The sequence below is a fragment of the Stegastes partitus genome, unplaced genomic scaffold, assembly GCF_000690725.1.
Source record: "Stegastes partitus isolate 25-593 unplaced genomic scaffold, Stegastes_partitus-1.0.2 Scaffold704, whole genome shotgun sequence".
Classification (NCBI taxonomy): domain Eukaryota; kingdom Metazoa; phylum Chordata; class Actinopteri; family Pomacentridae; genus Stegastes; species Stegastes partitus.
This window is the reverse complement of record NW_007578435.1, coordinates 141390-162838: the sequence shown is the minus strand read 5'-3', so window position 1 is coordinate 162838 and position 21449 is coordinate 141390. Positions and strand designations below refer to the sequence as shown.

The 21449-nt window shown below is 39.0% G+C and overlaps 3 protein-coding genes across 4 annotated transcripts; all 3 read right to left on the bottom strand.

The window, feature by feature from the left end:
* Nucleotides 1–329: 329 nt before the first annotated feature.
* Nucleotides 330–11270, bottom strand: mfsd11 (major facilitator superfamily domain containing 11). The gene is made up of 14 exons (XM_008290938.1): nt 11031–11270; nt 9930–10103; nt 9791–9846; nt 7690–7797; nt 7528–7607; nt 7347–7443; nt 6834–6892; nt 6581–6743; nt 5192–5235; nt 5050–5115; nt 4013–4138; nt 3745–3919; nt 2265–2400; nt 330–2187 (listed from the first exon to the last, which is right to left on the bottom strand). Exons 2-14 carry the CDS (start codon nt 10023–10025, stop codon nt 2026–2028), a joined length of 1368 nt encoding a protein of 455 aa, XP_008289160.1. The 5' UTR covers nt 10026–10103; nt 11031–11270; the 3' UTR covers nt 330–2025.
* Nucleotides 11271–12549: 1279 nt separating this feature from the next.
* On the bottom strand, nt 12550–16043 carry si:ch211-198p11.6 (uncharacterized). 2 transcript variants are annotated; one of them, XM_008290936.1, is made up of 5 exons: nt 15897–16043; nt 14764–14819; nt 14541–14651; nt 14007–14144; nt 12550–13911 (listed from the first exon to the last, which is right to left on the bottom strand). In XM_008290936.1, the coding sequence occupies exons 2-5, from the start codon at nt 14767–14769 to the stop codon at nt 13825–13827; spliced, it is 342 nt and encodes a 113-aa protein (XP_008289158.1). In that variant the 5' UTR covers nt 14770–14819; nt 15897–16043; the 3' UTR covers nt 12550–13824. The 2 variants fall into 2 exon arrangements, with proteins under 2 accessions (XP_008289158.1, XP_008289159.1); XM_008290937.1 differs by lacking the exon at nt 15897–16043 and adding an exon at nt 15344–15419.
* Nucleotides 16044–17320: 1277 nt separating this feature from the next.
* Nucleotides 17321–20063, bottom strand: eif1 (eukaryotic translation initiation factor 1). The gene is made up of 4 exons (XM_008290935.1): nt 19864–20063; nt 18994–19157; nt 18713–18814; nt 17321–18603 (listed from the first exon to the last, which is right to left on the bottom strand). Exons 1-4 carry the CDS (start codon nt 19892–19894, stop codon nt 18559–18561), a joined length of 342 nt encoding a protein of 113 aa, XP_008289157.1. The 5' UTR covers nt 19895–20063; the 3' UTR covers nt 17321–18558.
* Nucleotides 20064–21449: the final 1386 nt, after the last annotated feature.

Below are 21449 nucleotides of genomic sequence, written 5' to 3'. Positions count from 1 at the left end.
TGGCGTGTAGTCATGTAAAATAAAGTGATGTTCGATGAATTCTCAGGATCAGTAAAAGTTTCTGGCTGACAAATGATGTAAGTTTGGCGTTTTGGTTAAACACAGCCTGCAGTTCAGCTGAACACTCTCAGAATCTGTTGCACTTGACTGCTTCCTGCATCCGAGTCAGTCGTGGCTGTACAGTTGTGGCAATCAGAACAGGTTTTTTTTTAAACTTCTTTAAAGAATCTGGTCAGAGAAAATACATTTTTGGCACTTTTTAAAAATGAGAAACGTAGAACAAAGCAATTTGGATGAAATGATTGAATGTAACAGACGAGTAGTTCAAGGACTGTCCGAAAGTTGAAAAATTCTCACTTCTTGTTGTTTCTGGCTGATGCACCGCCTGCAGTTCAGAAAAGTCCCTGGATTTTTGTCATGTGACTGTTGGTTACAGCCGAGTCACTTCACGGTTGTCAAGGAGCACAGAATTTTTAGTGTTTTTAAAGAATCTGGTTAGAGCAAACCGTTTATTTTTGGCAAATGTTTAAATGAGACACGTAGAAGAAAGTGAAATATGATTTGAAGCTTAAACAGAGGGACTGTTGGGAAGGTGAATATCCAAAGATTTGTTTCTGTTTTTACAGTTTCTGGCTCTGATAAAAGGTGCAATTTGGGTGATTTTTAAAAAAGAAATCATGTCTTTTAAACGTGCCGGTGGGGTTTGGGGACTTAGAGGACTAAATAACAATATAAGCAGTTATCAAGGTGCATTATAGGACTTGGTTTTTGAGTCTTGATCTGCTTTTTTCTGTAAATATAACTGTGGTAGGTCGCCATACTTAAGCAGTGCTACATCGGTGTAGTGTCCCTTTAAGCTAAGAGTAAGAGCTCATCCAAAAATCTGGAATAAAAGAACTACATTTCTCTTGATTTACCATCTTGTTGTGTCGGTTTCCTTGTCAAACTATCCCTGTTGCACATCAGGTAATGAGAAAAAGTAGCAAAGAAAAGAAAAAGACTTTCTCTTTCCTTCTTTGAGGCACAAACCGAACAGTCTGTTAACTTCGAGATGCTGTCATCCACCTGTGATCCCCTGAATATCAACCGTACAGCCAAACAGAGGCTTCACATGAAACAAAAATGAACAGAGAGAGTCCAGTTCCTTGATAATCTTCCCTTTAAACCACTGTTGTGTTTCTGGATTGTTGTGTTTCTGCTGAGGCAGTGATAAACTTGTAACTGCAGCTGAGGAATAAAGCAGTGACGACACGACACGTGAAGTGAATATATGAAGGAATTACGGGTGTTTGGAGTCCAAGAGCGACGGTTTTGTCAGCATTTCATTGTAATTTGTGCACGCGTCAGTGATATTCTTTATTTTTCTTGGCAGCAAATCAAAAAAAAAGAAAGACCAACATCTACGTTGCATTTCTGCCTGTGGCTCACAAATGGGAGGAAAACAGCATGTTTGGGACTATTTTCAGCGGCGGATTAATCCACATTTGCTGCAGCAGAAGGTATATTTAGGATTCAGCCCAAAAAAAATGCAGAAATGATGTGAACTGATGTGTTTTATTTGATTTTGGCACAAAGAAATAAGCTGCTTATTAGGGATTATTAGTCACCTTGTGGGATTTGCTGTCAAGACAAAATAAACTGAATGCCACCAGACGTCTCTTTAAAGTGAACATTAAAACCTGCAGCTGATTCACAATAAGGTCAGTGTGTCCTCCCTCTGAACTGCACTAACATCAATCCAAAGTGCTTGATAATTTCCTCCACCCATCCCACTAAGTATATTTTGTTCAGACTGTGTGCACAAAATAAAGAATAAGAGGCCAGGAATGAAGCTATATGAGGTATATCTGGCGTGCACACTCTGCCCCCTCGTGTTTTTAGATGTAGTTGAATAAATATTTGGCTCCGACTCGGTAAAAACCAAACGTACCACAGCGTTGGTCTGAGAAACGTCTCTGTGGAGGATTGTTAAACCTAGCCGTGAAGCGCCAAACACTTCCAGCTGTTCCCTCGTCATCCTCCAGGTCAGATGCTGTCGTAGTCGGACTCCCGCCGGTGGGACTGAGCGACGCCTTCGGCCACGAAGAAGGTGACGGAGCCCAGAAAGCCAGCGACGACGAGGATGAGCAGCTGCCAGTGCAGCAACAGGTAGTTGCTGTAGAAGAAGGCCAGAGCCGCCATGATGGACTGAGGAGGAAACGACAGGTTAATGCAGCTCAAGCTGAAGCTGGATTTCTGTGTAGTTCCGTGGATGTGAAGGTCACCTGGATGAACTTGAAGACAGCGAAGGCAGGAGCGCTGTTGTCTCTGAACAGGAAGCCGATGATGCTGAGCAGCTGAGTGTTGAAGCAGCTGTCACCCAAACCGAGCAGGAAGCTGCAGAGCAACGCCACGCCCAGGCTGCAGCGCAGACATTAAAAGATAAGATAAAATGTTATGAATCCTGGAGAGAAATTCTTCTGCCAGAAAAATACAAATGACGAAATAACAAAATAAATGCAGTGGCTAAAAGTAGAAAGCAATAAGACGTAAGTACAATACATTATTGAAATAAAATAAGTAAATACAAATAAGGCTCGAGTAGAACAGTGAAGAGTCAAGCTGGCGATTCAGTAACATCACACATGACAACGAGGACTGTACCAGAAAAATGAGATGAAAATGAATCACACATTCAACTGAAATATTGCATCTGAGAAATGAAATATTGTACATGACTTACTACACACGATACAGAAACTGATATTGCACAAACTACTGAGCAGTAATATTCATTTTTACATTTTAATTTAAAATCTTACTTTGTATTTTTGACGGTTTGTCTTGTGTCTTTTAAAATATGTTTGTTCGTGTAATAATGTTATTTGCCGACTATTTGTTCGATATTTTTTCTTCATTAGCTTTATTTTTTCTTTTACTGCTTTTTCTTTGATTGTTTAATCAATTTTAGTCTTTATTTGTTTAATATATTGACATTTTTTATTTCCTATTTCTTCGTTTTAGTTGTTTAATAATTGCATTTGCATAGTACTTTGTATTTATTTAAAAACAATCCTTTTTATCTGATATTTCTTTTCATTTAATAACATTTTTATTGTTTTTTGCTAGTTCTTATTCTATTTATTTGCAAAATAAGTTTTTATTGTTTAATAAATGTTTAATTGATTATTTACATAATTAAAAAATCCTTTTAATTGGCTTAATAACTTTTATTTGCTTAATATTTTGTGCTTTTTATTTTTTTGTTTAATATTTGCAGATTTTAAAAAATGTTGAATAGATTTTTATATTGTATATAATTATTTTTTTTATTTTATTAATTATTATGTTGTATTTGTTAAATCTTTTGTTGGTTTAATCATTTTGGTTTTTATTTGTTTCTTTTTTTTAATAGTTAAAAAAAGTGTACCTAATATGCTTTTTATTTTATTGTGTAATATTTTTATAGTCTTTATTTGTATTTTTTATCTATTCATATTTTAATAATTACTTGACATTCTTTCTCTTCTGAATTGTTAATTATGTAATTTTCTCGCTACTGAATGAGTCATTTTTTAAGCTGCTTCTAGTTTCTAAAATTGAGATCTGCTGCACACTTAAAACTTTTCCTTTTTAAATCCAGTGAGAGTAATCGATCTGCCTCATGACACTTGAACAGACTGAACACAACACTACAGACATTTTCCAGGTGAGCAGTGAGTTCTTTCTGTCAAACACCTGCTGGTCACCTGACAGCGTTCTCACCTGGGGCTGATGTAGGCCTGCAGGTCAGTTCCTGCTTCAGGAGCCAAAGGAGCGTCGCTGGCAATGTTCAGGAAGATCAGGTAGAAGGCGACGTAGTGCGTGATGAGTCCGAGCAGAATCACCGGGTTCCTCCCGAAACGATCGTTCTTGTTCAGCATCCCGAAGACGCCCCCTCCTGGACACACAGTGCAGCGCAGAGAGACAAACTCTCAGGATGGTTTCTTCTTCTTCTTTCTGTAGAACTTCAATTAATGAAACCTGGACTCACCTAAGATCTCTCCAATACCGATACAGATACCAGAAATCCCGATCAGGCTCTTTGCATCCTGACCGAAGCGCGTCATGGCTCCGATACACGTCCCGTAGACGCCGCTGTAGAAGGTGAGCTCCAGGCCTGTCGGGGCAGAGTCAGGTACATTCTCAGTTTTAGCTTGATTTAAAGAGCTGTGCAAAAGATTTAAACCCTTCAGATCTTCGTGTTCTCATCCATCACCGTCTGAACGTCCTGAATTCATCCTGCAGCAGGTTGGAAACTCTGATAAAGAACCACATTCAGCTGTCTGAATCAGTTAGTCCGGATCACATGAAGAGACTCGGACCGAATCCACAGAACATCTGAAGAGTTCATCAAGATGCGACAAAACCAGTTCAATACAAGTTCAAAATTAAGCTTAAAACAAATCTAAAACAAGTCCAAACCCATGTTTAAGACCAGTATAAAGAGCAAGTTTCAACCAGTCCAAAACTAGGTCCCAAATTAGCTAGAAACAAGTCTTAAACCAGCCTAAAACCAGTCAAAATGCATGTTTGACACCAGTCCAAGGAGCAGGTTAGAACCAGGTAAAAACTATGTCCAAAACCTAAGACCAGTCCAAAAGCAAGTTTAAAACAAGTAGTTAAGAAGGTCTAAAACAATATTGGAAACCAATGTTAAACCAGTCTAAACCCAAGTTTGAAACCAGTCCAACACATACATCTGTCTATTTTTCATTTTCCAGCTAATTTATCTTTTCCAGATCATTGGAGACACTTTATCCCGTCAACATGTTTTGTCCATTCCATCCACTTCTTCATACAAATAATAATACATGTCACCTTTTTATGTTGTTTTCTCTCGATGCTGATACATATATTTTTAGATTTCTATGCAGTTTGTTTTTGCAACCACTCAATTATTTTCAATATATTTATATAACAGATGCTTATTTCTTTGTTCTTCCAACATTTCTCTGCATTCCAACAGAAAGCCTAAAACGACAGTCAATACTGAACAAAAGTGTAGCAGCAGGTTTGTGTTGAACTCACCTGTGTATCCGATGGAGACGCTCAGCAGCAGCATTTCTTTGGTGACAAACATTTTACAGGCTTTAACTGCAAACAACAAAGTGGATTTTAATCGCACAGTTCAGTTACAGATGTAAAATAAATGCGATTTTAACAAACTTACTGAAAGCGTCCAGAGCCTGAGAGCAGATTCCTGCTGGAGGCGAACTGCAAGAGAACGTAAAGCATCGATAAATATCTGCAGTGTGTAGTTGATGTCACTGATATGACGGCATGAATCTTTGTGTCCGTCGGCCTTTTACAGGCTCGTTCGTCTTCTTCGGACACCTTCACCTTCCAGCTCATCCCTAAACTGCTCTGGGTTGCCGCGGCGACCGTATCACAGCAGTTTCAAAGAGAAATGTAGGAAGCACAACAAAGGATAGCATTTACAGTGAAAGGTCGCCTGTCTGCTCCTGCTCCTGCGACGCCCATCTGTCTTCTAAAAAAGTATACTTTCTGCAATATACGGAGATCATCTGTTTTAAAACACGTCAGGCGGCTCGAGAGGCGCCAACAGACGTCCTGACAACAAGACAGATATTAATAATCAAAGGCCAGCAGCACTGAACTCAACCAAACCAAATGCTAAAGGACAGAAAACGGTTCGTTTTCCAGGAGTCTAATTTTAGTTTAGACAGAACACAAATGTTTAAAATAACTCACTCAGGATGCAGGGAGCCCACATCTTTTAGCCCTGATATACACAGCGTTGTCCTGGTTTCCCTGAATGTAATGTTAGCCTGAAATACACCAGAATGGTCCTTTGACTTCACGCATCAACGCTGTGAAAACATCAGAGCTGCAGCAAATGTTCACTTTCATACCTGATCAATGATCTGACCCCCAAAACCTGCCGACAAGTTTGAAATGCATGTCATCTTCACACAATGGCAAACTGAAACCGGTCTTAAACCAGTCCAAAACAAGTCTTAAGTTGATCCTAAACCAGTCCAAAACCAAATCTGAAACCAATCCAAAAAACAAGTTTAAAACAGTATTTGAATCCAATCCTAAACCAAGCAAAAACCAGGTCTTAAACTAATCCTAAATCAGCCGACACCCCTATTTGAAACCAGCATACAGGGGGTTCAGAAACAATGTTTAAAACTAATGTTAAACTCATCCGAAACCAATTTTAATACTACTCCTCCAACGGCAAGGTTCGAAAAGCACGTTATCTTTAAAACGTTAGCTAGAAACTGCAGAAAGAGAATCAGTTTCCCCCCATCATGAGCTACTCGTGTGTCACATATGGTTCCATCAGGAAAACTAAGCAAATCTCAGCCTAGAATTCTAAATATTTTATCAAAATCTAAAATCTTGTTCCATTTTCTTTCCTTCAGATCAACTTCCACACTGTTGAAACTTGATGAAGCTGCATCTGTGAGCATCAAGTTTCTGTCAGTTTCCATCAGAGATGTCATAATGCTGAGTGATGAACCCATTTGAATAAAACCAAACAGCATGTTATGATACAGTAAAGAGTCCCATAAACACCCGGATCACTCACCTGGCTGTGGAGTTCTCGAAGGATTCTGGCTCCAGCAGCGACTCGGTCACTTCCGAGGGAGAAGAAGAAGACTCTGGGTCGGGTTTCCGGATCAGGAAGAAGAGGAAGCAGCCGACCAGACTGATGACGGTCAGAGAGATGAACACCGTCTGACGGTCTTTATCTGAGACAAACGTGAGTCACAGTGAAACTATGAATAACAGTAAACTCACATGAAGCAGAGGTTTCAGAAAACACGGCTGTTTTTTTTTACCTGTGATATGGACATGTCCGTGCCAGGCGCAGTAAATGTAAAGGTTTCCAAGGAATAAGCTGCAGAGAGACGACAGACTCTGAAATACTGTCATTTAAAAAGCACGCATACATCTCTAATTATAAGCAAAAGGAGAATGAATTAGTGTAACAGTTTGCCTCAGTCCTGCTGAGAAAACCAGAGAAGATGCTTCTCTTTCATGCATTTGTTTGAAACTTAATACAAAACTATTAATTATCAGTGATATCTGTGAGAATGTGCAACAACAACATAAAGAAAATCACCAACGACACTGACTAGGCCCAGAGTAGGACATAAAATGACCAAAAAGGCACTTAATGCGTCCAAAACAAGATGCAAAATGACCAGAGTGATATCAAAACTAACTACAAGGTGATGAAAATGACTAAAAATTCCCTGAAAATGACCAAAAAGACACTAAAAATGTCCAGAGTCAGACACAAAATGACAAAAAAGAAAGTGAAAATACCCAAACAAGACAAAAAGTTTTACCTGAACTGCAGCAGTGCCCAGAAGATGCCGCTGTTCCTTCCGATGGTGCGGTCGGTGGAGTTGATGGCGAGAACGTTTCCTTGAGCCGTCCAAAGAACTGGGGAGCAAAGAAAAGGGTTTCATCAGTGCAAAAACAAAAGATTTTTGCAGGTGAAATGTTAGTCAGGGAAAGTCTCTGTACTTGCAGCTCCGATCCCGACCAGCACCGACGCTGTGTAGAAGCTCCAGGTGTACGGGTGGATGAACATGGCGATGTAGCCGCTGTGGAAAACAGTGAAAATGAACATCAGGAGCCCGTTTCAGGCTTAAAAAGGTTGGACAGTGCAGGTGAGCGTGGACTCACCTGTACAGAAGTCCACTGAAGAACATGGAGAGCTGAGGCCCGATGACTGTCACCACCGAGGGCGCGATCAGGTTGGACGCAGAGAAAACTCCATAGATGATGGACATGCTGCAGAAACACATTAGTTTACGTTAAGACTGACGCATTTCACTGAAGATGTGCTTTAGATTAAACCCTCTGGACCACAAAACCCACCAAAGCTGTGTTTAAAGGTATGTTTTCTTTCAAATAAATCACAAAAGTGACACCATTTATCAGGCAGAAGGAATCATTTCATTTTCAGCTTTCTGACAGTCTATGAACGTAGTAAAATGAACCAAATCCAAGCTCGAAATTGTGATATTTAATTTAAAATTGTAAAAAAATAAAAATAAAAAATCGAACTACAGCAAACAGTTTGATCTCCTCCAAGCATCTAAGAAGGCCCGACTGATTCAACTGTGTTTAAAAGTCGTGACAAAAATTCAGAAAGTTTTCAGGCTGAACTGCAGGCAGTGTTGACATACAAACGTACTGGATCAATAAAACATATGCAGCAAGTTGTTAGGAGATATATCCATCATGGTGAAACATCCTCATATAGCCGATGTGACACAAAATGACAGAAATAAGACAAATCAGAACAACAAAAATGTCAAAAACGAGACAGAGAACGACAAAATGAGACACAAAGTGAAGACAAAGACGTATGAAATGGCCAAAATGACAAACACAAGATAAAACGACAAAAACAAGACAAAATAGGACAAAAAAAGAGACAAAGCCATACAAACGAGACAGACAACAACAAAAATGAGACACAAAAAACACAAGACACAAAACTGAGACATTAAGAGAGATCAGGAGACGAGGAGATTTGGCTGATTTTTTGCTGAATATTCCAGAAACCTCAAGAAGAAGTTGGAACTTGTAATCATGTCAAAAGCTTATGCTGATTTTTCTTTCTTCTTCTTTTTTTTAAAACAGAAATTAAAATACTAAAAATCTAGAATCTATCATCAAAATGAAAAATCTTTAATTTTCAAAAATTAATCTCTTCACTCAGTTCCAACTACCAGAATGTCATTTGGTACTACACCAAAACCTGACTGCCACAGGTCTTCCTAAAATCCACGTTTTAGGACATTTTAAGAGCATTTCTTTTCAGGAAGGATTGTTTTGATTTCTTTGAAACTTCTTGAAGGAGATGTCTTCATATCCACTGAAAAAATATTAAAAAATTAAAGATAAGACAATCCATGACCTCAACTAGGAGGGCGTGAGCTGGCATGGAATGACCCAGATTCTCTAAAACATCCATCCATCCATCCATCCATCCATCCATCCATCCATCATCTATACACCGCTTAATCCTCACTGGGGTCGTGGGGGCTGGAGTCTATCCCAGCTGACTCAGGGCGAAGGCAGGGGACACCCTGGACAGGTCACCAGTCTATCACAGGGCTACACTTAGAGACAGACAACCAAGCACACTCACATTCACACCTACGGACAATTTAGAATCACCAATTAACCTCAACATGTTTCTGGACCTTGTGGGAGGAAGCTGGAGAACCCAGAGAGAACCCACGCTGCACGGGGAGAACATGCAAACTCCACACAAAAAGACCCCTCACCGGGACGCAAACCGGCGACCTTCTTGCTGCGAGGCAACGGTGCTAACCACTGAGCCATCTTGCAGCCCTCTCTAAAACATAAATAATTAAATCTCTATAATATGTGGAGCCTTTGTTTATTTCTGGTGTTGACACATACGGACACTTTTTTTTATTTTTGTCTTTTTTTTTAAAACATGATTCTGTCATTCTAACTGTGTCATACTGACAGAAGACATTTCTGAGTTTTCTCCTCCGTCATGGTCGTTCTGTTTCCACTGAGGTGAAGGACTTTATTGCTGCAGTAAAAAATGAGTCCACAGTGAAGAAAAATATGGCAGAACATCCATAAACTGCTGCCTGGAGTTTAGAGCTGAAGTTTGGTTTCTGGAAATCCTGACTGACTGTAACCTTTGTTCCCTAAAATAGTTCATCTATAATTCAATTATCTGTCAGGAGTTTCTGACTGATTTAATTTTGCAACCAGGTCTGAGACTCTTCCTCACCTCGTGTATCCGCTGCCGTGGAACTCAGTGCTGTTGAAGCTCTTGATTACAGTTTGCTGTAAAGTTGAATAAAAACCACGTATTAGATTTAATCCTAAATTATGTGTAATTCATCTGGAATATGCATCAGTAAACGTACCTCTATGTTGCCACATGTTTGAAAAGCAGTGAACATGAACATGAAGCCAAAGCCGAGGATGACGATGTTTGAAAGCCGCTTCCCTTCTGGACTCATTTTGGAGGATATTTAAATTCCTTGAGGAAGTGAATGAAGTAAAAGAAGAAAAAAAATCTATTGCGGTGGGCAGCACATCTGAGAATAGAAATAAAGGAAGTGCGAATCAGAAGAAATGTGGAACATCCAAGAAACCTGCATGATTTACAACAGAAACTTAGAGAATAAACAAATAAAAACAGAATCCTTCCTCAACCAAACTCCATTCAGAAATCTCTTGTTTTAGCGCAGACTTGTGATTTCACAGTGTACACTGATAATTAGCGCTGCAACTTATAATAATCTTCATTGTCGATTAATCTGTTGAATTTTTTTTCTGACGCTTTACAAAATGTCAAAAGAAAGTTTCCCAAAGCCCAGGATGATATCCTTACATGTTTTACTTCGTCCACAACCCAAAGATTTTCAGTTTACTGTCATAAAGGAGGAAATGAGCCAGAAAATATTCACACTCAAGAAGCTGCATCTACAGATTTTAGACCGTTTTCAATTTAAAAAAATGTAAAATATTTGCCGATTCATTTATTAGTTGATAATTACTCAATGAATGGAATAGCTGCTGCAGCTCTACAGACAATTTGAAATATAACATTTTACAGAGTAAAAACCTTATTTATATAAAGTAATAAGGATTACAACTTGTTTCTGACAACTATCAATGTGTTTTGGTCAATAAACAGTCTTAAAATTACAATCAAGCGCAAAGTTATACTAAGATTTCTTTTAAATTAGTGCACTTTGGTTCAAGTATGATATGCCGAGATCTAAAGTGGATCATCTGGATTCTGTCAACACCTAAATATTTGTTATATCACACATCATATTTGACGACAAGCAAATTCATCTTAAATTGGCAGGTTTTTAAACGGGGGGTTGTACAATTTCTTGAAACGCAGAAACCAAAATTAACGAAAACAGCAGCTAATAGAAATAAAGAAAAGTTTGCTGCCATGTGAAGGAAGTCAAGATTATTAAATCAAGCGTAAGAGACAAACCAGAACTTACCGACAGAGCTGGATCCGTGAAGCTAACCGGGCTGGTGCTCTTTGTGCGGATTCACGCTGAGTTTAGTGACATAATTAGCTGTTTTTATCAACTCTGACTTGTTTATCCGGTAAACTCTTCCGTCTGGTTCCTAAACAGACTCTAACATCGCGGCTCTGTCGCCCAAAGCGGATTCTTTGTGGGAGTTTCGCCGGTAAACAGGAGAAACTAGATGAGACGGTCATGTGAAGGAGTCAGCTGACTGCACTGCGGTCTTCTTCTTCTCTGGTGTTTATTAGCGGCTGCAAAAACAACATGGAGGCTGAAATTTAGCGCCTCCAGGTGGTAGAGTTTGGAACTGCAGGTCCAGAATTTACAACAGTGGTCCAGTTCATAAGTTTAAATGATTGTTACTATTGGTCAACATGCTTTATAGTAAAGATTTGTGTTACAAATTAACCTAACAAGTTTAAATATCAGGGTTAAGACCTGACAGCTTTATTTATGGAATGATTTCACCTGAGTTATTTACAAGTTGGCGAACAAAACCATACATATATATATATATATATATATACAACTGTGTTTAACTGTGTAGTGTGTTTCTTTTCAGCCCATTTTCCTCTTGACAGACTGTAAACATGGAGGACAAATAGGTTTTATCATCGTTTTCTGTCTGTGAAAAATTCCCTTTTAACTCCAGTCTATCGACACTGCAGATAAAATTTCAAATTTAATTTCATGAATTTAAAGTATTTCAGAATTCAATAAAAACTTTATTTAAAAAACAGAATGTACAAAAATAATAGTTACTTTTTCTCAACATTTAGGAACAAATTTGTTGATATTCTCGATTTTTAGTTACAGAATATCAACAACAGATTCCACAACTCCAACAGGAAATCACTTTAACACATAAACACATAAAAACAAGTCGTTTTGATTCCATCCTGCTGCCACAGACACATCACCACACGTGGATTAATCCGCCACTAAAAGTAGTCCCCATCTACTTCCTCCTTCCTGTTTATTAACAGAGGAGCATTTTCTGCAGCAGATGAGACAAACATGTAGATTCTTGGCTTGTTGTCTTTCAGGGATCAGAATTTAAACCAACAATGAGGTTCTCAGTCAGCAGCTGTTTCTGCAAACACCACCTGGTTTCATGACAACATGAATTTAAGGTGGATGAAAGTGAAGCACTGAGTTTGGGTCACATCATGTTTCTGGTGTATGAAGCCACGTCCAGCAGAGACTTGTGCTTTATTTCACCCTGTTTTATCGCAGTATGTAGTAAATTCTCACTACAACAGTAAACTGCTCACATGTTGTTTACGGTCTGATCAATATTTGTTTAATTGCTGCATCAGGAATGTGGCGCTACATCCTTTGTTGAAGGTTTAAAAAAAAAATGCTTTAGGCGCGTTTTGCACCGCGGTTAAGTTGGTGTTGGACTTGGTGATGGGCCGGTATTAGAATTGATTTGGACTGGTTTTAGGTGGGTTTTGGACTTGGTGTTTGACTAGGTTTGGACTGGGTTTAAGAGGGTTTGGAATTTGTATTGGACTTGGTGTTAGACCAGTTTTAGACTGGTTTTGAACTGGTCTTGGTGATGGACTGGTTTTGGACTGGGATAGGCTGCTTTTAGACTTGGCGTTGCACAGGTTTTAGGTGGGTTTTAAACTAGTTTCGGATTTGGCGTTGTACTGGTTTTAAACTGATTATGGACTGGTTACAGACTAGTTTCAGATTGATTTTAGGGTCTCACACTGGCTGGATGTCACAGGTACTACAGCTAATCTACAATACCTGAAGTGTGTATTTTCAGGAAAATGGTATCAGATTGGGACTCTGCAAATACTAAATATTAAAGAATTTGGATCAGGAGCAAATAACAAACTCATCTCTACTTAGAAAATATACAAAATATATACAAAGATCAACGATACATTCAGATGACTGATCTGCCTTGTCAGGAGAGAGACCAAAAACACATGACTGCAGCATCAGGTGTAAACTAGTATAAATACACAAGATAACAAAAGGAGAAACAGGAAATTATTTAGTAACTGAACTCACACTGAACACCTCTGCTGACGAAAACAGGCAGTAAAAATGAGCAGTAATTAACAACCAGGTGGTACAGCTCATCTACAACACTTCAGTGTGTATTGTCAGGAAAATGGTATCAGATTGGGATTTTGCGGACATTAAATATTAAATGACTCAGACTGGATCGGGACATTCAAACACACCAGCTTTGCTTGAACTTTAAGGCGAGTTTCCACCTGAAACATTCAGTTCTATAGACTAACTTCTGTGACCTGTAAAGACGAGACAGATCAGTCAGCTGACGTTTCAAAAGCCAACGTCAAAAATGACAAACCTAATGAGGATTCGTCATCTCTAATTCCTGCTGGATAAACGTCCAACAAGTCCTGAACTTCAGGATTTCTTCTGAAGCTCTGTGATGTGTCAAAGCACAGTACACAAAAACTATATAAACTAGTTTGCAGCTGCAGGTTTTAAAAAGTCACAGACGGTTTTAGATACAGAAAGTTCTTCATGTTTCAGGATCTTCATGTCGACCCTGATTCCTGCAGTGTAAACACAGATTTAATGAAACGTCAATGAAAACTGAAGGCACTACCAGCTGCTTTACACGTGTGAACAGCAGGCGATCGATTTTTTTCAGTCTTTGAGGTCATATAGACGCTGGCTTGTTAAGGCGGCTGCAGACCTTAATGTCTCTGTAAACTCTCTAATGAAGGCATGAAATTAAAAGCATGTTTGCTGTAAACCAGCAGTTTGTCTTCTACTTGATCCTGATCTCAAAGCAGAGGCAGTTACAGGATTCACACTCTGGAGGCTGACAGGTGCAGGCACAGTCCCACCGATCACACTGTGACAAAACACAACAATTTACAGTTTATATCTGCACCTTTTAACCGGTATTATGTGTTAAAGCTGCTGACAGAGAGTCTGAGGTTTACTTACAGAAGGAAAAGAACAGGAAGTGGGCAGGAAGGAGTCCACAGTCGGCATCTTACAGTCGCACATCACAGCTAATCTGAAGCACTGCTCGCAAATAGAGACGCTGGGACAGCAGTCAGTGCAAACTGAGGAACAGCAGTCCTTTAAAAGAGAAAACAACAACAGGAAACAACAGGAAGCAGCTCTTTTAGTTTGTTTCACTGTGTTTTACATATATGACTTCAGTAAAGTCTAAGCCAAAATCAAACTGAGACTCTAATGCAAAGACAAATTAGCGAATTAGTGTTATTAGTGTTTAATTTTATGACTCGAACAATTTGTTCCTTATTGCTGGTTCTGAAAAGTTTCCCTGCAAGACTCTGGCTGTCATCTACCATTTTTCAGTCCTGTTTTTTCAAAACATAGTCAAAACCCTTCAAATTCTCACTTTCTTTCCTTCTCTGCTTCAAGTGACTCCAAAGCAAACTTGGTTTTCTCAGTCTACACTCTTTCAAGGTCTTCACTATGTGACGTGCAAGTTTATGAAACTGAACTAGCCTTGAGGTAGGAGCGGATACACAGTCCGATCCCCAGAACCACCATGTACAGACTGATTGTGATCAGCAGAATTGCAGGCAGAGGGATGGAGAGCTGCCAGATGGGCAGAACCTGCAGAACACAACCAACAGAACATGAAACATCCAACAGCCGACACATGAACAGACAAAACACAGAATACATTCGCACAAAATAAAGTATAAATAATGTGCACATTTCTTACCTGCATTGTGTCTTTCTGAAGATAAACCTTTAACTGTCACAGAACTCTGTGGGAACCTGACAAGAAAAACATAGAGATAAAACCTGCTCCTTTATTGCACTTTTTTTTCTTGTTTTGTGTATTTTGGAGGTTTATAGAGTAGCAGTTAAACATTTGGGGCCACAAATAAACTGACTTTATTTATACCATTTTTGCAGTGTAGAACAAAAGGTGAATTCATCAAAATGATGATGTTAAAGCCAAAAAAAAACAAATTTCATATTTCAATAATACTCAACATCTGAAATGATTCGTAGTTAACAGGTGGTTAAAAGTCATCTGATGGAATTTATTCCTTCTTAATGAGACACCAGGCATTATAATAACAACATAAAGACCCACCAGAACACCAGTTTTTGTTTCCTACCAGTGAGTCCACATCAACATTTAGTCAAAACAGCTAGAAACTGGAGCTTTGTTTTGCCATATTTGCCACATATCAAATTCTACTGATGTTAGAGGCCTCAAAAGTTGGTGAAATGTCAACTACAGACTGTACTTCTAATTAGAAACTCGGATACATCCATATATGTACACTTACAGGAACTTTCTGGGGACACAATTCCACCGTGGTTAGAAAACGTTGCACTTTATTCCGTTTTGAAGGGCCAATAATTAAACATTAGTCCTCCACTGAAGCCATTTAATCACTTAGATCTGCTGGAAACTATTCTGTCTGTGTCCTCACCAAATTTCATAGCTGTGGGCAATAAAAATGTCTTCCCAGGTCTTTACCTTCATCATGCTGATCTCATCTGATCCATGTTGAATCTCCATGCTTAACTATAGACTGACACTAACAGTTAAAAAATCACTACTATCTCTCATTCCTTATGAACCTGTTTTTTCTGTGTTTATTCTGTTGTTTATGGCAAATCTGTAGCTGCTGGCAGTTAAATAGCTAAATTATCAAACGTACTAAAACAAAATAGTGAGTCTAAATTATTACGAACACTTTAATGACGCTAACAAAGTGATTACAGTCCTTGCAGGCGATGAAAACAGCAGTTTTATAGAAAAGATCAGAGCAACGTTGGGAGCAGTTGACTGTTAGCTAAAAGCTAATGGAGCTAACGGAGCTAGCAGACACTGACCGCTGCGCTGCTGAGCTTCTCCGGAGACGCAGTCTGAGCTGAAACCGCTGGAATGTCTGGAGCAAATCTGAGCGCATCTGACACCCTTAATGTTTCAATGGAGGAGAAATGCCAAGTGTGTGAAGCTGCTGCTGAAAACAAACTGAAGCAAGCGCTATGGCGGCGGCGGCGGCGTTGCCACGGCGACGGAAGGATACCGAGAAGAGGCAAAAAAAATTTTAAAAAAAAAGCAAACGCGAAAACTCATTTCCTTCACCGACGTCGTGAACTGGACTCAGAAAGACTCAAAGGTCCCTTCATGGCCACAAGATATATACAATTCAAACTTGTTTTAAGTTTTAAAAGTGCTTGAACGGACAAAATAAAAGCAGGATACCTAGAAGGTAAAACACTATGATTCATACATCACATTTTATATTTTTGATTTATTTATGATGTTTGTTTTTTTGTTTTCCCTGAAAAGTATTGAGGTAATTTATTATGTGAATTTCAATGTCTACAATAATATTTACTAGGCAAATTCATATGACTACTTTAAATATTAAATTAGAAACTTTACAATATTGTTTATTCAGTAGATTTACCTAACTAATTTAAACAATTATGATTAAATTATATTTGAGACAAATCCCTAACATTTATCTAAATATTATGGTTAAGACTCAACAATATTACTTGTTATGTAGATTTATATTAGTAATTAAAATTTTCAAGATAAAGATTAAATTCAAAACCATAGAATATTATTTATCTAAATTTAAGTGAATAGTTTAAATATATTGGTTTTAACTTTGCATTTTTAAGACAATCAGCTGTTTATTATTATTAACAAAAAAAATTAACAACAGTAATAACACTACAGACAAATAAAATATTCTTCTTAATGTTATAGCTATCAATACGATGTAGCTGTTATAGCCTTTTGAATATTAATATTGCATACACATTAAATTCCACTCATGATAATCTTTACCATGATAAATATATGAATAATACAGAAACACATTTTCAGTTAAAATTGGGGTTAAAATGGTCATCTATCAGTGCAATATTTTGTGCATTTTTTTTTACCTACAAGTGACAAGAAACAGAAGATATAATAGTATTTGATTTATGCATAAGCCTCTTTCAGACATCTGTGCATTTGGTTTTGTGTACATTTGTCAACAGAAATCCTGTTACTACACTGCCTCGCTGAGATAAATTACAAAAAATGTGAAGTACCTTTAAATGCTGCAGTATGTGCATTTTCAACATACTTATGAATATCAGTTGTGTTTGCATAGAAACTTAACACCTAATGAGTTTGAGCATTTGTGTTCTTAACACTGTGAGTACAAAGGTGTTGCTGAACAATGAAAACAGTTGGAGCCAAAACGCTTCTGCAAACTGCAGACAAGTAAAAGCAGCCACACAGTACAGACTTATCAACTGCAGAAATTTTATTGAACCAAATGTGGAATTTGCAAAACAGACTCTCCATCACCTTCAGTCACAGTGACACAGTGTGACCTGGCCATGGCTTTGATTTTTACTGGAGAACTTCAGCATCTCTACGTCTTAACTCGTGTTTATAAATTATTGCATTGCAGGAAATTAAAATATTCAAGTGTCCATAAACCACAGGTTTGGTACCAGATCTGTTGTGAGACCAAACCAGAAAGCTGGTCGAGCACCAGAGCAGGAAACACTCTTCACTTACTAGTACAACCCAAAGGAGGCTCCATTTTACTATCTAGGAATATTTAACAAGATCAGCTTCACTGAGCCAAAGAATACCAGCAGTTGATGTCATTTCCCACCCTGGTGTCACTTTGCAAACTGTGAACTGACTCAGCCTTCGTGTTACAGGCTTCGCTTCGACCACCACTGAACGCTCATCAACTTTGATACTTGGATTGGTATCAAAAGGTGGTAAGAAAATGTAGCATCAAACAGAAAGAGCAAAAAAACATGAATCTGCTGGATGGTGTGGGAGTGGTGAAGGTGGTCAGTACTGATGGTTCCTCTGCTCAAGAGAACCAGAGCAGGCAGCTGGTTGAGTAAACAAAGGAGAACTTGGGCAGAACCAAAGGAGGTACACAAGTCATGTTGGCAAACAGAAAACCCACTGCTTCTCCCAGCAGTCTAACTTCAGCCACCTCTGCAGTAAACACTGTAGTAAGTCTGAGACCCTCCTACACACACCCAGCCCCCACCCCATTCCCCAGGACACCACTCCACTCCAACATATGGAGACTCATCGTTTTATTGAAACACCTTGAAGTACAAAACAAAAACGTTACATGAAACGGTGCCTCCGCAACGTGGCACAAGACCTAAAAAGAAAAAAATTAAAAAGGAAATAAACAAAGGGGACGAGGAAGGAGGAAGTGTGTGAGGGAGGGTCATCACCACTCATCCCTGATGTTGTGTGGAGCTGCAGTGGTGTGTCTTTGCGAGAGCGAGCCTGCCCCCTGGTGTCGTAGCGGGGCGGTGGTGTTACAGAGTCCCATGTTTGTCAGAGGTAATTCACGTGTTAGCTAATAGGAGCTGGTGGGGTTGCAAGGGGGGAGAGGGGGGAGGAAGAGCAACAGCAGCACATAGGAAGAGGGGAAGAGAGGGGGGATGGGGGCGTTTAATGGCCTTCCAGGAGAGAGGGGGAGAGGGCTGCAAGCAGCTTCTAAAAGCCGTGGACTTTGAGCTGCTCCTCCTTGGCCAGGTCAATCTGCACAGAAGAAACCACTGATCAGTCACTGAAAACAACTCCCGACCTTCAACATACGAAAAACCTAGAGTCAGGCACTCTGAAGTACAGGCATGTCAAATAAACTCACCTCAATGAGGAACTGGCAGATATTCTTGCGCTGGTCTCCCTGCAGCTGGATCACTTCACCATACTCTGGGTGCTCAATCACTGTCCCATTGCAGGCAAACTTCTGTTGGGGTCAAAAAGAACAAAACATTGGGTCACAAGGACACACAGCACCCTCCATTATTATCTGATGAAAGCTGGCAGCCTGCCACAAAGCAGCAGCACCACTGACTGAGACAGATGCTGCGGATCTGGAGGAACCAGAGCGCCGCTGACAGCTGAAACCCCACCCCAGGGTCCTACCTTCTTGAAGGCCTTGACTAGCTTCTTCTTGTCATAGTCGGCGGAGATGCCCTGGACAGTGGTGAGGGTCTTCCTGCCGTTCCGCTGTTGGATTCTTATGTGGATGTAGTCCTCTGTCCCGGCTGGGAGGCGGTCATCACCCTTAGTTGCATCAGCAAAGGGGTCTGGAGGAACAGAAGACAGTAGTGTTGGAATAAACTTCAACATCAAAGATGGGGCTTTTACATATGTCACCTATTCGAGACTATACAGATATTTTACTAATTTACACAACTAAGTGCCATAGTTTATCCCCTTGTTTCTATAATTTGCCAAATCAACTCTTGTGTTTTCACTGGAAGGGTCATATTTCAGATGTCGCAGATGCTAAATATACAGCTTAACAGCTCAGTGTTAGCATCTGCTAAGCGGCTCCTTTAGCCAGAAGAAACGGAATAACAGCAGAGTCATGACACAGTAACTTTCACCACCTCAATCAAACCCTCCTGTCAGATATAACTTAGCGGGACAAATACACTGCAGATAATATTGTTCAGCACTACTTTGCTGTATCCTCATATGCGCCGACTGATCTGAATAATAAGCTAACGCCTAAGTAACAGAATGTGGGCCTAATGGCGGCCGTTTTAACGTTAGCAAAGGCCCGCTAACCGACTGAAATCACAAAGTCCAGACGGCTACATATACACACAAACAATCTAACGGATAGTTACACATTAATGTCAAAATTTAAAGAGCAAAAAATGCAATAAACATTTAAGTCAGTTTGACAGTCACTAAACCCTCGACGTAAGTTAGCAGCTTAGCCCGGCTAGCTGTCGCCCTTCCCCCACCTTGTGTCCCGGTTCAGTTCGATGAAAAACGACTCACCAAAAGTTTGGAGGTTCTGGATAGCGGACATACGATAAGATTTGCTTTCCTTTCGGATAATAACTTGGTTAGCGAGCGGTTCGTCGGCTAACTTTGACTGTTTTATTGTCGTTTCGGGGTTGTGCCTCTTCACGGGGAGCGACGCTCGGCTCGGCTTCAGCAGCTTCTCACAAAATGGAGCCTGTCGAGCTTGGACAGGCTGGAAAACAAGCCCTTATAGCCCCGCCCCGAAACGTACGTCAGCACGTCATGACGCAGGACGCCGCCGGAAGCCGCGCCTCAACTTTACTGGAACAGTGACGTCATAGTGTAAGAATTTTGTCATCCTCTCGACAGGAAAATTACCAAAACAATAAATACACTTTTATAACATGTTAGAATATCAATTCTAATAATATTTAATGTTAAATAAAAAACTAAAATCAATAAAAAAAAACCAATAGAACGAAATTCTTTCCACTTCTCTTTACCCAATATTGTAGAACAAAATATGTCAGTGTACTTTTATAATATTTATTAATTCTTTAAATATTTAATGTTTAAAACAAAACATTACAAGAATCCTCTGAGAACGCAATAAGACCAATTGACTGCCAATAGAATTGTTTTTATTATACAAAATTATACAAAATATGAGTCCAATTTAATAATATTAATTCTTTACATATTTAATATCTTAACAACAAAATGCATGCAATCTCAGATAACATGACTGCATCAATTTACTGACAATAGGATAGTTTTTATTACCCAATAATACACAACAAATGATGTGAAGGCACTTTTATAACATATAACATATAACAAAAATCTATAGAATTCTCCGGGAATGTAAACATTTATATTTACTTTGAACAGATTTTTTTTTCACCCAATATCATACAACACAATATGTAAATGTACTTTAATCATATGTATGATCATTATTATTGTTGTTGTTGTCTTCTCAGATCACTTCAGGTTTTGAGACATGTAAATAAATAAATTCATAAAACAGACAGTAATAATAAAAAAAGACACACCAGCGAAACAATCAAATTTAAATACACAGGAATAAAATTTGCATATAAAAAATAAATACATAAAGGTTGAGCCTAACTTTAAAAACTAAGTGCATGCAGTGACAGTACACTTTATTATTCAGGTGCTAGATAAATACTTAAGTGTAATATTTCCTGTCTGAATCTGTGATAACAGTACAAAAGCAGACTCCACGTTTGCCACAAGAGGTTCTATCATCATAACTTTGTGTTGGACATGAGGTCAATCTAATGACACTGAGGCTGATTTGTGACTTTTAGTTTCACCAGTTTACTGCAAACACACACCTGCACATTGTGATAGCTAATACACACACGGCTGGATTGTTGTAGCAGTTCACTTATAACCCTGTAACTATGCCACAGTCGTATAATATGTCTTCCAGCCTCAGTCGTCATCTTTAGCAGCATCGATCCACTATTGTCCTTCAGTATTTCCTTCCTTATCCTCCTCAGACTGGATTTAACACAGTCAGGTTTAGATACTCTGATAAGGACAAAGAAAATGTATGACTGTTTTCTGAAAGGACGAGATTTCAGCACTGA

Coding starts and splice junctions, on each gene's coding strand:
- mfsd11 (XM_008290938.1), bottom strand. CDS start 10,025: ATGAGTCCAGAAGGGAAGCGGCTTTCAAACATCGTCATCCTCGGCTTT. Junction 7,608..7,689: donor TTCAGTGGACTTCTGTACAG/GTGAGTCCACGC, acceptor TGTTTTCCACAG/CGGCTACATCGCCATGTTCA. Junction 7,444..7,527: donor GGTCGGGATCGGAGCTGCAA/GTACAGAGACTT, acceptor TTTGCTCCCCAG/TTCTTTGGACGGCTCAAGGA.
- eif1 (XM_008290935.1), bottom strand. CDS start 19,894: ATGTCCGCTATCCAGAACCTCCAAACTTTTG. Junction 18,815..18,993: donor TAGTCAAGGCCTTCAAGAAG/GTAGGACCCTGG, acceptor TGACCCCAACAG/AAGTTTGCCTGCAATGGGAC. Junction 18,604..18,712: donor TCTGCCAGTTCCTCATTGAG/GTGAGTTTATTT, acceptor TCTTCTGTGCAG/ATTGACCTGGCCAAGGAGGA.
- si:ch211-198p11.6 (XM_008290936.1), bottom strand. Junction 14,145..14,540: donor GTATCCGCTCCTACCTCAAG/GCTAGTTCAGTT, acceptor TCTCTTTTAAAG/GACTGCTGTTCCTCAGTTTG. Junction 13,912..14,006: donor CTTCCTGTTCTTTTCCTTCT/GTAAGTAAACCT, acceptor GTTTTGTCACAG/TGTGATCGGTGGGACTGTGC.